At 55.4% G+C, this 16,821-nt stretch overlaps 1 protein-coding gene across 1 annotated transcript; it reads left to right on the top strand.

Moving 5' to 3' along the window:
* Positions 1 to 159: 159 nt before the first annotated feature.
* Positions 160 to 16,724, top strand: BJ171DRAFT_594818 (uncharacterized protein; the record flags this gene model as incomplete). The annotated part of the gene is made up of 23 exons (XM_053114551.1): positions 160 to 321; positions 616 to 713; positions 994 to 1,103; positions 1,213 to 1,316; positions 1,446 to 1,516; positions 1,602 to 1,667; positions 1,796 to 1,928; positions 2,014 to 2,175; positions 2,273 to 2,419; positions 2,491 to 2,656; positions 2,776 to 2,864; positions 2,961 to 3,029; positions 3,173 to 13,061; positions 13,152 to 13,388; positions 13,495 to 13,548; positions 13,626 to 13,780; positions 13,905 to 13,988; positions 14,190 to 14,270; positions 14,369 to 14,511; positions 14,631 to 14,824; positions 14,948 to 15,144; positions 15,306 to 15,383; positions 15,897 to 16,724. 23 exons carry the CDS (start codon positions 160 to 162, stop codon positions 16,722 to 16,724), a joined length of 13,317 nt encoding a protein of 4,438 aa, XP_052971882.1.
* Between the last annotated feature and the right edge of the window lie 97 nt (positions 16,725 to 16,821).

Genomic DNA, 16,821 nt, shown 5'->3' with positions numbered 1-16,821 from the left:
ACACAGCCTGGATCCCATCGACACAGGCCTTCTGGCGCCATCATTCACCTTCCCACACCCCTTCCTCCTTCCTCGCTCGCCCCTCCAGGTCGCTCGCAACCAGTGCTGCCGACATACTCATACCACTCAGCCCAGCACAAGCAACATCCCGGAGCACCCATGGACGAACTCTACGCGTGGCTTAGTAAAGCCCTCGCCATTCATCTGCGCTCGTTTGATGCCTCGCAGCACGGCGGCCAACTCGCAGCCAGCAAACCACTTGGCTCGTTCCTCGCCGGGCAGTCGCACGACGTCCTATTCATTTTTTGCGACGACACTCAGGTGGGTACTCGTTGATTGCCTTCGTGCTGCCTCTCACATGTTCGCCCATCTTTGAGATCGCTCTGCATGATCGCGTGAGCCAAGCGATTGCGATGGAGCTTGATCTCCAGCACATGCGCACACGGTCCTGAATAACTGACTAATCGCTTCGTGTCTGGTTTGCGTGTTTCGATTGGATATGATTTCTGTATCTGTCGGGGGCAGTTGATCATCGTTGATGGTGTGGGCGAAGTGAAGAATTCCCTGCCGTGTGTGGTGGTAGCCAAGCTCCAGGCCACGCATGTCACTCTGCAGAACATCGAAAGCGTCGTGAGCCTCACGCCGCTCTTGGAGTCGCCTGTGAACACCCTCTACCAGACGATCCACAACATCTACGCGCCTATGCTGATGAAGTGAGTTTGCACCTCGGCGCGTGGGTGTGCGCGGCAGCGGATCCATAGCGAGGCCCACATGTCCGAGGGTGCTCATGGATTCAGATCGCGGTCGGGGATATGGTGGTGGGCTCTTGCGCGGTCGTGCATTAGTGAGTCCCGTCGGGCGAGATCCGGGCTGGTAAGCCATCTGAGGGGCGGTCTGCAGGCTCAGAATATGGCGCTTGTCTACCGACCCAGCGGCCGCGCAAACACTCATGAGATTGACCGGACACCGCCCACCATGATGATCGAACGCCAGGAGCAGCAAGCTGGGGGTCACGCCCAAGCTCCAGGGCCTCCTTTCCGAGCTTGACTTTGGGCTCGCGAGCGAGCTTCGGCACCAGTCCGGCGGTGTTGCTGCCTCCAGTGGTAAGCATTCTCGAACATCTCATCCTCGCGTGGATGCTGGACACCGACGAGGCAGTCTTGCCATCGCGCGAGCTGCGACGGCATACTGATCATGTGCTTTTGTCAGCAGTCAGGGACGAAAATCCAGCAGGAATCTTCAGCATAGACGACGAATATATCTTCTGGGTCGAGCAGGCGACAGAGTACGCCAAAACCAAGGTGGGCTTCCCAACGGTACCGAGCCTCCCACGCTCCGGGGAGCGATCTCCGGCTGTCGAACGGCCCGAAAATCGTTCTGTCTATGACTCACCGTGCGTAGCGCACTGCTCCCATCTAATCACCGCATGACGCTCAACCTGGCAGTCTGAGAAAGAGCGGGCCGCTCAGTTCCGAGAATCATTCCAACCCTTGAAGATCGAGTACGACAAGATCAGGTATGTCTACGCGCCGGTCCCCACAAGGCCCTGAACGAGCTGGAGCTTCGATCGGGGCCGCATACTCACCGATATCGGGCGACAGTTCCATTCAGATCATCGACATACTCGAGATTATCGAAAAAACGCAGGACACCCTCGACGATCTTTGGTGCGTGCACAGCACAAGACTCTTCTTGTTTCGGTGCTTTCCAGGAAGTTGAACTCTGATGAGCCAGCAGCGATGAGTACGCACTCGATTGTAACCTGAATGTCGCCGTCCATTCGTCAACAACCCAGGCAACAAGCCCAAGTCCCAGGCTATCCGCAAGAGCGCATGCTCCACCTTCTTGGCGTCGTCACCAACCAGATAGTCGCTAACCTGCAGGAAAAACTTGCATCGACCGGCCTCATGAAAGGTGACCTGCTCAAGGTACACGCTCCTCAATGCGGCATTGCACAAGTGTCTCTGGTTGTGCTCGCTCTCACCGTTGTTCCCGCTCCATTTGTCGGCTCAGGTTAAAGAGAGTCTCCACGCCGCGATCCAGGTGTGCGAGCGCCTTCAGGCCATGGATACAACCCTGACGGGCAGACTCTGGCCGAATGTCGCAGCACGTCCGTGGACGAAAGGAGTCTATCGTAATCAACAGCTTGATGACTTTGTTTCCCGTCTCAACGAGGTGAGCGTGTGTCCAGCTGCTTCGGCTTGAGACAATATCTTGGTGGCCCCGTGCTAAATATGCAGATACTGCCTCAACGGATACATACCTGTCTCAGATCGTCATGATCAGAAGCTCCCACGATCTGTTGTCAAGCCTGCTGCTTTCCGAGGAGCAGAAGGAATTGCGCGTTCCGGAACAACTGGATGTGTTTTCCACCGTCCACTTACTTGTCTGCAACAACTACACATCGCTCTCGTGGAAGGTAAGATCCAGCCGTGTTGTATTCTGCCGATGGCGCTGTGTAGATCCAGACTCACGATACATCATGCGCAGACGGCTGTGGATCAGTACAACAAGAATATCCAACCTATCCAGCACCGAGTTGCTGCAAAGCTGCGATCGCTGTTCAACTCGATCCAGAGCCAGCCGCGCCAACTCTTGCGAGAGTTTCAGCGGTACCGAGAGCTCCTCTCACAGGAGGTGATCGCACGCCAGCTAGGTAACTAGGGTTTGGAGTTGAGCCGAGCCAAGACTATTCTTCGGTTTTGCTTTAGACTCGGATCTCTGAATCGCGCGCATTCAGTCAAGATAACCAATCTGGTTTGGATTGACGGACAGTTCCAGAGCGCGAGGCATTGCTTGAGCAGCTGATAAACGGAATGAAGCAGACCCGGGCAGAGTTCACGGACAAGAGCAATCAAACAAAGGTAGGCATATCCATCCAGACCCGGTCCTGCAGCGCCAAGGGCTAACATGCGGACAGCGGTGCTCGATTCTGACGATCACTTGTCCGCGACTGGAAGTTTAAGATGGGTAAAAACCTGCCGACGGCTGTGTCCAAGATCATTTGGGCCCGTCAGGCCATCAACAAGGTGGGTTTCCATGCCTTTGCTGATCATTGCACCTCGGGGCACCGGACCTGGCTCTGTTCCGAGGCATGGCTTTTCGGGCGCACTCTGGAATGCACATTCTGAATCTGCGGAATCTTATCGATGGCACGACGTGCCGTGTGTAGATCGAAGAAACAGACAAGATTGTCGAGAATCTTTCTGGCCCAAAGTCCTCCTACACCCAAATCTCGTCGGAGCTGTACGAGGAGCTCAAGCGTTTTGAACGAGATCAGTTTGCCGAATGGGTTGCCGACATCGAGAGCGAGATGGACGACCCCAGCGGGTCTCTTCTGCTCAAAAAGAACGGAAATCTCATGGATCTTGACTATTCGAATGGCAAGTTGCGAGTCAACTACGACGACCGCCTCGTCACCATCTTGCGCCAAGCCCGCCAGCTCACGGCCTTTGGGTTTCCTGTACCGGCCAAGATCCAGCGCCTGACCGAGAGCGCTCAAAAGTACTATCGCCATGGCGTGGTCCTGAAGCAGGTTGCGCATTTTTACAACACTATCGACCAGCAAATGCTGCCGTGCCAGCAAGCCATGCTCCTCGAGCCAGCTTTGGCCTTCGAGCAGCTGGTCAAAAATGCCAAGGGCCGAGCCGACCCCAAGAGCCGATCGGTGACTTGGGACAGCCCGTTTGAGCTCGAGCTGTACATCAGCCAGCTTCAAGCTTCCGCCGACAAGCTGACCCGCGACAATCGCCGGCTCCGCAAGTTTCACATGAACAACTCGGACGTTGTTGTGGGGCTCATGAGCGTTGACCTGGTCAAGTGCCAGAGCAAATGGAAAGAGTCTCTCAGCGCCATTCGCTCTACGATCGGCTCAGTCCAGGACTCTGGCATCAAAATGGAGGATACGTTGACCTGGCGCATCCATTGGGATCATCAGCTCTACAAAGCCCTTGAGCACCAGTATCAAGTCGGCCTGGAGACTCTCAACGAAAGCCTGCCGGAAATGAAGGTCGACTTGGTCTTCAAGCAGCAAAAACTGCAGTTCCGGCCACCATTTGAGGAGATCAGAGCAAAGTACTACCGCGAGATGAAAAAGTTCATCACCATCCCGAGTGCCTTCCGTGGCGTCGGAGATGGCTCGATTTTTGCGCTCATGATCGACCGAAATGCAAAGTCGCTCTCCACCGTCTATCAGAAAGCCGAGTCACTGTTCCAGAACCTCAACAGAGTGTTTGACATCTTCAAGGATTGGGTGATCGTCGGCACCATGGAGCTCGATGCCTTTGTTGAAGAAGCCCTTGGAGATGTCACCGACTGGGAACTCAACTTCCGAATGCTCAAGGTCAAGGGGAAGGAGGCCGAGCGGCTACCCACCGAAATCAAGATCGACTGCATCACAGTATCGACTGCGCCTGTCAAAGCCACCATCGACGACCATCTGCAGCGTTTGTTTGACTCGATGCTGCTTTCGCTGCGAAAGTCAGTGGGCACGCATATGATGGCAATCGATGATTTTGTCAACAGGGGGCTCGAGATGATGGCGGTCAAGCCCAACAGCCTTGCCGAGGTTGGCGAGGCCAACGCCAAACACGAGGAGCTGTCCAAGACCCACAAGTCTATTCAGGCGCATTTTGATGCCGCCGATCTCAAAAACAAGCTCCTCAAGTCTGTGTCGGCGTCGGGTGTCGACATCTCGGCCATCCAGTCAAAGTGGAGCAAGCTGGAGCTCATGCTCGAGAGCCACGAGCTCATGATCAAGGAGCAGGTCGAGCAGCTCCGGAGCGCCATTGACTCGCGGCGCCAGTCGTTTCTGTCCGAGCTCGAAAAGTTCACTGCTCGATGGAATCAGCTCAAGCCCAAAGTTTCCGACATCACCAGTGCCAATGGCGCAGAACTCTCAGCCAAAGCCGTGGTCTTCATTGTCGAGCGGAAGACTGAACTGGAGGAGCTCGAGAAGCGCGGCTCTCAGATCGTCGATGACAGCGCACACTTTGGCATTGGTGCGCCGGACTTTGCCGAGCTCCACGACGTCAGCTCCGATATTCGCCACTTTGAGGAGATGTGGGGGTTCTATGCCGAGTACACGGCTGCGGTGGCCAGCGTCATGAAGGAGGACTGGATTTCGTTTCGGCTGCGGTCATACTCCTTTGAGGACATGCTAACAAAATGGATGGAGCGCATCCGATCGCGTGAAATGGACACGATCTCCGCCACGATCTTGCAGGACATTGACAAGCATAAGCGATTCATAGGATGCCTCAAGTTCCTCAAAGGAGAAAACTGGATGTCCGAGCACTGGGGCGAACTCTTTCGGATCCTGGCCGTCCCGAAGGGGGTCTCGCTGTCCGAGCTCACGTTTGGCCATTTGTCTGCTCTGTCCGAGACCGTTCTGCAGAGGCTCGAGGACATCAAGGAGCTCAACAGCCGCGCGAATGGAGAGATTGCCATTCGAGAAGCCATCCAGGAGCTAGATATCTGGGGGGCCGGCTCGAGCTTTGGCCTGACAGAGTACAAAGATGCCAAGGGCACAGCCAACTTTCAGCTCATCAAGGACTGGAAGGACATCCTCACCCAAATTGGCGACAACCAGTCTCTGCTGCAGTCGCTCAAAGACTCGCCCTATTACAAAAACTTTGCCGACAAGGCAATGTTGTGGGAGCAGAAGCTTGTTCAAGTGGACGAGTATCTCCGCAATCTGAATACCGTCCAGCGCAAGTGGGTGTATCTCGAGCCCATCTTCAACCGCGGGGCTCTGCCGGCCGAGCAAAATCGATTTGCTCGAATCGACGAGGACTTTCGTGGCATCATGTCATTTATCGCTGCGGACGCGCGCATTATCTCAATCATCAACTATCCGAGCATTGGCGAGATCCTCAAAGCTTTGGTCGACCAGCTGGAGCGCTGCCAAAAGGCCCTGAACGAGTATCTGGAGCAGAAACGCGACCGCTTTGCGCGGTTCTACTTTCTCGGAGACGAAGACCTGCTTGAGATCCTGGGCCAGTCCAAGAATCCAAATGTGATCCAGAGCCATCTCAAGAAGCTCTTTGCTGGTGTACACAACGTCGAGATCGATGGCAGTGTGATTGTGGCTATGAAGAGCGCCGAGGGCGAGACTGTGCAGCTGCGCAAGCCTGTCCAGGTCACCGAGCAGGTCGAAGTGTGGCTCGAGAACTTTGCTCTTGAGATGAAGGAGACGCTGAAGAGTCTGTTGCAGCAGTGCCTCAAGGAGCACGATATGTTTCGATTTCCATCGCAGGTCCTGGGACTGTCCGAGTACTTGCACTTTACGGCCAACTGCGAGACGGCCATCACAAAGGGAAGTCTGACGGCTCTATCGAAGGACCTGAAGCGGCAGCTGGACGAGTACACTTCCTTCGACTCGTCTACGGTTGAAGATTCCACTGAGCGCCATGTCGTAGAACTCAAGGTCAAATCTCAGATCCTGGATGTGATTCATTTCCTCGAGGTTGTTCGTCACCTGCAAGAGTCCAACGTCACTTCGCTCTCCGACTGGGCCTGGAAGCGACAGCTTCGGTTCTACATGACCCACGAGGGCCAGTGCGTCAGCCGCATGAACGACGCCGAGTTCCACTACACGTTCGAGTATCAGGGGAACCCACCCAAGCTCGTCCACACGCCCCTGACAGACAAATGCTACCTGACTCTGACGCAAGCCATGGCCAGTGGCTTTGGCGGAAACCCGTTTGGACCCGCCGGCACCGGAAAGACCGAGTCAGTGAAGGCCCTTGGCGTGCTCTTTGGAAGACAGGTGCTTGTGTTCAATTGCGACGAAGGCATCGACTACAAGAGCATGGGGCGGATATTTGTGGGGTTGGTCAAGTGTGGCGCCTGGGGCTGCTTTGATGAGTTCAATCGTCTCGAAGAAGCCGTGCTGTCGGCTGTATCTCAGCAGATCCAAGTCATCCAGGCTGCACTCAAGATGCACGAGCCGCAGGTTGCGCTTCTGGGCAAGCCCGTAGACCTCAACCCTCACTCCGGCATCTTTGTGACCCTCAATCCTGCCGGCAAAAACTATGGCGGCCGGCAAAAGCTGCCCGACAACCTCAAGCAGCTGTTCCGCTCCGTTGCCATGACCCACCCAAACAACGAGCTCATCTCGGAGGTGATTCTGTTTTCCGAAGGCTTCCAGCTCGGCAAGGAACTTGGCAGCAAGGTCGTCGCTGTATTTACATGCTGCAAACAGCTCCTGTCGATCCAACAGCACTATGATTGGGGCTTGCGTCCTCTCAAGACAACGCTCTGGCTTGCTGGACAGCTGCTCCACCAGGAGAAGAAGAATGGGCCTGTGTCGACTCAGCGAGAAATGGCGATTGTGGTGAAGGCCCTGCGGGTCAACACCCTCTCGAAGCTGACCCACACCGACAGCAAGCGATTCTTGGCCCTCATGAAGGATATATTCCCGGGAGTCCAGGTCGAAGACATTTCATACGAGGAGCTGGGCAAATGCGTGCGAGAGGCATATGACGAGCTCAAGCTTGTGTACATTCCCTCGCAGGCCGAGAAGATCTTTCAGTTCTACGAGGCATGCCGACAGCGTATGGGCGTGGTGGTCGTGGGCCCATCGGGATCGGGCAAGAGCACGCTGTGGAGGATCCTGAAGCTCGCATGGCAAAAGTGCGGCACAAGCATCAAGCAGTTCAGCGTCAATCCAAAGGCAATCGACCGCCAGGCGCTCCTCGGCCATATGGACATGGATACACGGGAGTGGTTCGATGGTGTCCTGACATTTGCTTCCCGAGAAGCAGTCAAGCAACCGCTACATATGCGCACATGGATCATTTGCGATGGCGATGTCGACCCCGAGTGGGTTGAGTCGCTGAACTCGGTGCTGGATGACAACCGCCTCCTGACCATGCCCAACGGCGAGCGCATCCAGTTTGGTCCAAACGTCAACTTTATCTTTGAGACGCATAACCTCAAGTTTGCTTCACCCGCGACCGTGAGCCGCATGGGCATGATCTATCTTTCTGATGAGAATCTGGACATGAAGGCCCTCGTCAAGTCGTGGCTGGAGAAGCAGAACGAAAAGAATCGAGGGCTGCTCAACAGCTGGATTGACGAGCTCTTCTACAAGAGCATCGACTGGATCATCCAAAACTGCGAGGCCGTTGTCGAGACCAGCAAAACCGGGCTTGTCATGAACGGTCTCTCGCAGCTATCGGAGGTCGCTTCTCGCTCACAGTTTCTGTTTGCCCTCGTCCGTGGTCTTGGAGGCAATCTAACGGTCGACAGTCGCTTGGCCTTTGCCAATGAAATGCTAATGTGGGCCAAGGAGCCTTCGCCCGATCCCAAGAGAACGCTCGACTTTTACGTCAACAAGGACAGCGGCCGTGTCGAGATGTACCAGATCGAGGCCCCATGTGTCTCGGAGCAAGAGGCCATCGACGACATTGACAGATTTCCGGTCGTCGAGACAGCAGACGTCAAGCGCTCGATCAACACCATCATGCCGTGGCTGACGGCCGGCCACCCACTTTTGCTGGTCGGACCCGAAGGATCGGGCAAGCACATGCTGCTGCGGTACTGCTTCCAGCAGCTCAAGGGCACTACCGTAGCGACGATCCATTGCAGTGCGCAAACTCGGTCATCGCACATTCTGCAGCGACTCAACCAAAACTGCCTGACGCTCAACACAAACACTGGCCGGGTGTTGCGCCCCAAGGACAGCGAGCGACTGGTTCTGTATCTCAAAGACATCAACCTACCCAAGCCCGACAAGTACGAAACCGTCGAGCTGGTGCAGTTTTTGCAGCAGCTCATCACTTACAACGGATTCTACGACAAGAACCTCGAGTGGATCTGTGTCGAGCATATCCAAATCGTGGCTTCGATGAACCCCTCGTCGACTATGGGTCGACACCGACTCACCACCCGGCTAACGTCGGTGATGCGCCAGTACGCCATGACTTACAGCGACCGCGAACAGCTCCATGTTATTTACCGTATCTTGACGCAGACGGTGCTGTCGCCCTCACTCGCCTCTCACAAGGTGTGGGGGCTGCCAAAGAACATCCAAAAGCTGGCCTGCACTATGGTCAGCGTCTACGATCAGACGGTGCAAAAGTTTACTGTCGACATGCGTTGCCACTACCGATTCACGCCGAGGGACCTGTCGCGATGGGTGCTCTCGCTCTCGAGATTTGTCTACACCAGTGAGGAGCAGGGAGAGTTGCTCGACATCTTGGCGTACGAGGCCGAGCGGCTTTTCCAAGATCGGTTGATCGAGTCAGACTCTCGGCAAAAGTTCCAGCTGATTCTGAGCTCAACCTTGCGCAACGACTGGGGTCACCAGCCCAACATCAAAGGATTCGTGTATATATCCGGCCAAACCAGCACCATGACTGCTCCGAAAATGATGAGCCAGATCAAGACCGACGCCTTCCGGGTGATTATCGAGAAGCACGTATCGGTGTACGAGCGGGACAATCAGGATCTGAACATGAGGCTCTTCCCTGAGGCCGTCGAGGGCATAGCGAAGATCGAGCGGGTGCTTTCGCAGCCGAATGGCTCCCTTCTACTGGCCGGTCGGCCCGGAATGGGTCGGCAAAGTTCGTTGATGATTGTCGGCCACATGCTCCGGTTTAAAACGTTCTCTCCCAACATTGGGCGAAGCTACGGAATCAAAGCCTTCTCGGCTGACATCAAGACAGTGCTGCAATCCGCGGGCGTGCATAACGAAGAAGTCCTCCTCATTCTCGAAGACTATCAGATTGTGGAGAGCTCGTTCTTGGAAAGCATCAATAGCCTCTTGAGCGGCGGCGAAGTTCCGGGCCTTTACTCGCCGGAGGAGCTCGATCAGATCCTCTCGGCGCTCAAGGACAGCCATGGAGAAGACAGCTACCGAGGATCAGTCTTTGAATACTTTGTTGCACGCATCCGCAAGAACCTGCACTTTGCCTTGGTTCTGGACACCTCGAGCCAGTCTTTCGTCCAGTACTACGAGTCCAATCCGGCACTGTCGACCTGCTGCCACATGTCGTGGATGGACTCGTGGTCACAAGAGAGCAGCCTCGGCCTCATCAAAGATACGTTCAAGAGCCACGCGCTTCTGAGCAAGCTGCCCGAACAAGAAGCCATTGTCAAGGGCATGCTCGCCATACACGAGAGCAGCTTGAGCAAAGGGAGTACACCCAAGCATCTCATCGAGTTCCTGTCGACTTACGAACGCGTTTATGTCTCGAAGCTGACCGAGTTTGAGAGCAAGAATAGATACCTTCTCGGCGGCCTTGAAAAGCTCCGGGAGGCTGCAAAATACGTCGACAATCTCTCCGCCGAGGCGCGGAAGCAAGGCATCGAGCTGGCGACAAAGCAAAAGGAGGCCGACAAGGCACTGAAGCAAATCACCGAGAGCATGCTCAAGGCGTCGGAGCAAAAGAAGGAAATGGAGTCCTTGAACCACCAGCTGAAAGAAGAAGAAAGAGCACTCATGACTCGGAAGACATCGATCGAGAAAGATCTGAGCGAGGTCGATCCTATCGTCCAGAAGGCAAAGGAGGCTGTTGGAGGAATCAAGCCTGAGTCTTTATCGGAGATTCGGTCGCTGCGTGCCCCGCCTCCGGCCGTGCGGGATGTGCTCGAGGGTGTCTTGCGTCTCATGGGTATCTTGGACATGTCCTGGAACAGCATGAAGGGCTTTCTTGGCAAGCGGACCGTCAAAGATGAGATCATGAACTTTGACGCCCGAAACATCACCAAGAGCGTCCGCGAGTCTGTCCAGGAGCTGCTTCAGCAAAAGAAGGAGTCGTTCGAGGAGGTCGCTATCAAGAGAGCTTCGGTCGCAGCCGCACCGCTGGCGATGTGGGTCAAGGCCAATATCCAATACTCCACTGTGCTCGAAAGAGTCAGCCCGCTTGAGGCTGACCTGGCTCGCCTGACTGAATCTCTCGATGCCTCTCGGCAGCGGGTTGTCAAGCTGAGAGATGCACTCGTGACGGTGGATAACACCGTGGCTCAACTTCGGGCCGAGTTTGGAAGCAAGACTGGCGAAGCGGAACTCCTCCGAAGTAGTCTCGAGAAGGCTCAAAAGGTCATTGCCAATGCGCAGGAGCTGCTAGACAAGCTATCTGGCGAGGGCCAGCGATGGGCGGCACAGGGCCAGGCCATTAAAGACCAGATCGCCACCCTGCCTAAGAACGGGCTGCTTGCCGCTGGATTCATTGCCTATCTCGCCGGACAGTCCGAGGACCAGCGGTTCAAGATCACCCAGGATTGGGCCAAGCTCCTCGGCCAGAGGGACTTTGACATACGCCCAGTTTTGAGTACCGAGAGCCAGCAGCTGGTGTGGAAGTCTGAGGGGCTGCCGTCGGACACACTGTCGATCGAGAACGCCATCACGATCCTGAATGGAGGTGTGACTCCGTTAATCATCGATCCATCAGGCCAGGCCACGATATGGCTCAAGACTCACTTGCAGCAGAAGAAGCCCGAGACTCTGAATCAAGGCGACGAGTCGTTCCTCCGGTCGCTCGAGCTTGCCATCCGCTTTGGCAAGACATTGGTCATCCAGGAGCTCAAATCCATCGAACCGGTGCTATATCCAGTGCTGCGCAAGTCGCTCATCAAGCAAGGTCCGCGATTCATGATCCAGCTCGGCGACAAGCTTGTCGATTATCACGACCAGTTCAGCCTGTACCTAGTCACCCGCAAGGTGTCGTTCTCGATTCCTCCAGACGCGGCAGCGCTCGTCAACCAGGTTAACTTTACGATAACCAGGGCGGGATTGGCTGCCCAGTTACTGGGCGTGACACTCAAGCACGAGAAGCCTCAGCTTGAGATCCAGAAGATCGAGATCTTGAAACAGGAAGAAGAGCTCAAGATCCAACTCGCTGCTCTCGAAGAGTCGCTCTTGAAGGAGCTCGCCAACTCGGAGGGCAATATTTTGGAGAACACCTCGCTCATCAAGTCTCTGAACGAGACAAAGGAAAAGAGCATCAAGATCACAACTGGCTTGCAAGAGTCCCATCGACTGCAAGAGTCGCTGGACGCAGAGCGCGATAAATTTCGGCCGCTCTCCGACTTTGGCAGCCGCCTATTCTTCATTATGAGCGATCTCAAGAAGATCAACAGCATGTATGAGTTCTCCCTTGCATCATTTCTGCAGCTCTTCGAGAAGGCCCTGAGCAGTCCCGACTCGACCTCGGCCGATGGAACAGACCTGCGGATCAAGTTGCTCATGGGTGCGCTCGAGAAGCTGGTGTACCGCTACGTTTCGCGATCAATATTCAAGTCCGATCGGCAAATGTTCGCCCTTTACATGATTCGCGGACTCCACGGCTCTCTGATCGAGGCCAAAGAATGGGACTACTTTATTGGGCAGGTGGTTCCCGGCGATCTTGACGAGAAGGCGCCCGAGTCTCCGGGATGGGTCCCAACAGAGAGAAAGCAAGGTTTCCAGGCCATCCAGCAGTCGCTCACAGGGATCTACGCCTCTATGAATGCAAACGACAACGACTCATGGGCACGCTGGGTCAAGTCGCCAAGCTGTGAGGTTGAGTTTCCTCCGGAGGCCTCGAAGAAACTGGGGCCTTTCCAGAAGCTGATCCTGGTGCAGTGTCTGAGACCGGACCGGCTTCTGTCGGCGATGCACAACTTTTCACTCAGTTGCATGCGCATCGACAGCATCGCTCCTCCCGTGTTCAACATTAAGCGCTTCTACCACGAGGAAACAAAATCGACCGAGCCGATTCTCTTCATCACGACACCTGGCGCCGATCCAACCGAGGAGCTCAAGGAGCTGGCCGATAGCGAAATCACCCATGACATGTTCTTTCAAATCTCGATGGGCCAGGGGCAAGGCGATCTTGCAGTTCAGCAGCTCCACCACTGCGCCAAGAACGGCGGCTGGCTATACTTGCAGAATGTGCATCTGGTCAGCAACTGGCTCTCGGTCGTCGAAAACGAGCTCTCGATCCTGACTCTCCATCCAAAGTTCCGGCTCTGGCTGACATCCGAGGCGCACCCCAAATTCCCGGTTAATCTCCTGCAAAGCAGCATCAAAATAACGGTCGAGGCGCCACCTGGCATTAAAAAGAACATGCAGCGTATATACGAAGGATGGACGCCCCAGTTTATTGCGCAGGGATCGGTCCTGCGCGCTCAAGCGCTCTTTGGGTTGGCTTGGTTTCATGCAGTCATCCAGGAACGGCGAACATACATTCCGCAGGGCTGGAACAAGTTTTACGAGTTTTCGGCAGCCGATTTGCGAAGCAGTTCGGAGGTGGTCAGTCAGATGTGCGACGGGAACAGCTGCGTCCCCCAATGGCAGATTCTGCACGGGCTCCTCAAAGAGGCTATCTACGGCGGACGCATTGATGACAGCGACGACGCTCGCAAGCTCGAAGTTTACCTCCAGCAATACTTTAACGATGGTCAGGACTACCGCAGTGATGCCTGCGAGAGAGCCACTCTTCTTGTTCACGGATCGATGTCATGCCTGAGGAATGGCCACATTTGCTAATGATGGTTTCGATATAGATATCTTTGCACTCAACGGCCGACAGCCCACCAAGAGGCTCGCGAAAGGAATCGGTATGTGCCGGAAGATAAGATTTCTGATCCGGCAACGGCGGACACTCACACAGGCTCCATCTTGATATGTGCATCAGTGCTTCCGAACAGCAGCGACCACGAGTCGTACGTCAAGCTCATCAACGATCTACCCGAGGTGGAAAATATCAGCCTGCTTGGTCTCCCAGCCAACATCGATATGATGATTCAGATATCAACGAGTAGCCAGATTGTCGACCAGCTCAAAATGATGGTATGCGCCGCGCCCCATGCAGCCCATCGATTCTGCCTCAATCTGTGCCGTCTTTGCTTCATTGTCCGAGTACCATGGTCTAAGCACTAACCCAACTCCAACTCCAACGACTTACCCCAACCAGAAACAAGTCGATCTGCGGAGCCAAAACGTGGATAAGGAAAAGTGGTCCAAGTTGCTGCTGCCGTTCCTTCAGTTGTGGAAGAAGGTCAGTGGCACGGCAGCGAGCGGGTCAGGAACACGGATGAGCTTGGGAGAGGATGAGCGCAAACAAACGATGAGTACAGTGCCGCAGTTTGTGCAAGCCTATGACGAGCGGAAGGCTGTCCGATGACAGCTCTAGCTGATGGAGCACCGAGTTACTTTCGGACCAATTCACGAACATGTGCCACTCGTTCTTCTCTCGCAGCTCAACACAGGAAACGACTTGCTGCAGAAAAAAATGGGTCAAACCTCGGACACCGACCCCATCCACTCGTTCCTGACACTTGTAAGGAGCCGCCTGAGACTGTTTGCTGCTCCGAACCGAATTTTGAAAGCGATTCCGATCGACATGTTTGGTAACGCTATTGGGGGGGGATATGATAGGAGCTTTCGATGGCCCTTGGGCTTCTCCGCCAGATTCACATGGATCTATCACTGATCTCCAAAGTGATTCGCGGCACGGCGCTGGCGACGAACGATGTCACCGAGAAGGCCACGGCCCTGATTCACGGAAACACACCCGAGTCGTTGAGTATCGTTTTCGTTGTCGACTGGCAGCTTTCAGGAATCGGGAAGCAGGAGCGAGCGCGCGGATGTGATGTGTTTGCCCGACACACCCGACTGATCAGTGCCGGGATCTGTACAGCTGGCTGAGTGTATGGGATGGGTCCAAGCTACCACACAAATTCCTTCGCGAAGCTCTGTTAAACGGCACAACTGTCAACGAAATGAGAGACGCTCTCACGGCGGGAACGCTGTGGAAGTCGCCAATTAAGCTCCAGAACTTGCTCAATCCGGCAACGTTCTTGAGTGCACTGCGCCAGGAGTCGTCTCGTCGAGGTATGGGCCATGCAGACAAGTATCGTAAGATTGCGTCAGGATCTGCCAGCCGGACTGCATCAGGATCTGCCAGCCAAGCAGCTGGGGCTAGTGTATGCACTAAATATGGGTTGCACATCGCAGTGAACTCGTCTATGGACAATCTACATCTGCTTTCGACCTGGAAGCCGGCAAATATCCCTTCGAATATGTTTACTGTGGCTATTCAAGGACTGCTGCTCCAAGGGTGTATCTTCGATGGAAGCAACCTGACTCCGGCAACGGCCTCGGACCCTCCTTTCCAAATCGTCCCAACCTGCTACATTGCATGGGTTCCCAAGGTAAACATGCATTGCCCGAGGTGGAGCTTGATTGGTCTGAGGCTTGGCTGGTCTGGGGCGGCAAAGCGGTTAGGTGTGAACGACCCATGAGGTCGTTGGCCGATGCGAGGCCGCTGGTGGAGCACAGACGCTGATGCTGCAGGGCTTTCATGTTCTCCCAGGATATCTCTGTCTCCAACACCCTCGAGTTTCCGTTGTACGCTACCCCTGCTCGTGAGAAACTCATTGCTCGGCTCCAGGTGCCCTGTTCGCAGGATCAAGCTGCGTGGATTCTGAGCGGCGCGGCGTTCATGCTGTCGCAGGACTAGAGCGTCCATCGACGGTAGTGGCGACTGAGAGAGGGACTGTGGGCATGCGCCTTTGCGCTGCCATCGAGGCGGCCTGTTCCAATCGAACATATCATCTGCGCTGTCGCTCCCGTTCAGAGCAGCGTGCCCCCAGAGTGCGGTGCGTCGGCAAGCACGCTTTCGCCCTCAATATCGACCTGAGGACACCGTGGGGTTGGAAGCAGGCCGAACCCAGGCATCCGAGCCCGGGCATCCGGTGCTCGTCTTGGGGCCGATTGGATGCATGTCCGCAGCAGCCCGGCCAGCCAAATCAGCAAAGGCGCGATCTCTGTCCAAGCCGGCTCTCTTCGTTTGAACGCCGCTCTCTTGCCGACCAGAGTCCAAGAGCCAAGAGCGATGATCTCTTTCCTTGTGCGAACGCTTTCCTTGCCCCCAGCGCTGGCTGCTGCTCCTGGACGGCTCCAGGCCAGTCTCTATGGCTGGAATGCTGTCATCCCAGCCTGCCGGCGTCTGACGCACTGGTCCTTCCAGGACGATCTTGCGTTGGCCCGGCTGCTCGATACCGTAAAGCCAGAAGATATGACCAAAACACTCAACCGCTCCGAAGCTTCGATTCGGTATCGAATCCGATCGCTCAACTCAATTTCGCGCGGCAAGCGCTCGCTCGAGACCGAGCCACTCACGATCGGCGAATTCGAGCAGGCTCTGCGATACTACGAGGAGAACCATGCCAAGCTCGAAGATGTCTACATTGTTAAATGGATCTGCACCGTCTTTGGCCGGCCAGACTCTGACGCGAAGCGGATTCTTCACTCGGTCAAGCAGCGGTTCCATCCCGAGCTGATCTTGTCGGTGAATGACTGTTCGCTGTGGAATCCTGAGCTGGACAAGAAGTTGATCGAGCTGTATCTGAGTCGCGGCGCAAACACCAAGGCGGTAATGGCGCTCTTTTCCGAGTGGGCCAAGAAGGAGAAGAAGACCCTGCCAAAGGTGCTCACAGAGAAGCACATTTCCTACCGCCTGCGATATATGACTGCTCTCGGGGCCATCACCAGCGACCAGAAGAACGTCTCGATCCTCAAGAGCCGACAGGCGGCCAAACGGCGGCACGGCTCGTCCAAGCCAGACGCTTGGCGGAAGCGGCTTCGACATGGCTCTGTCATGGGCATGACGGAGCTGTGGGACCAGAGCCAAGAGTGGATATCCAAGTCCATCGAAATGATCCAGCTGCGGGAGCCAGAGGCCGATGCAGCCCATGACGAGGCTGAAACAAAGAGCGGTCGGTCCGGCTGAATATATTGACTTGAAGAATCCATCGCCCATCATCGTCCATCGTCCATCGTCCATCGTCCATCGTCCATCGTCCATCGTCCATCGTCCATCGTCCATC

Source organism: Polychytrium aggregatum, assembly GCF_025602895.1.
Source record: "Polychytrium aggregatum strain JEL109 chromosome Unknown BJ171scaffold_1, whole genome shotgun sequence".
Lineage (NCBI taxonomy): Eukaryota > Fungi > Chytridiomycota > Chytridiomycetes > Polychytriales > Polychytrium > Polychytrium aggregatum.
The sequence above is the reverse complement of the archived record's forward strand: the minus strand, read 5'-3'. Positions and strand labels throughout refer to the sequence as shown.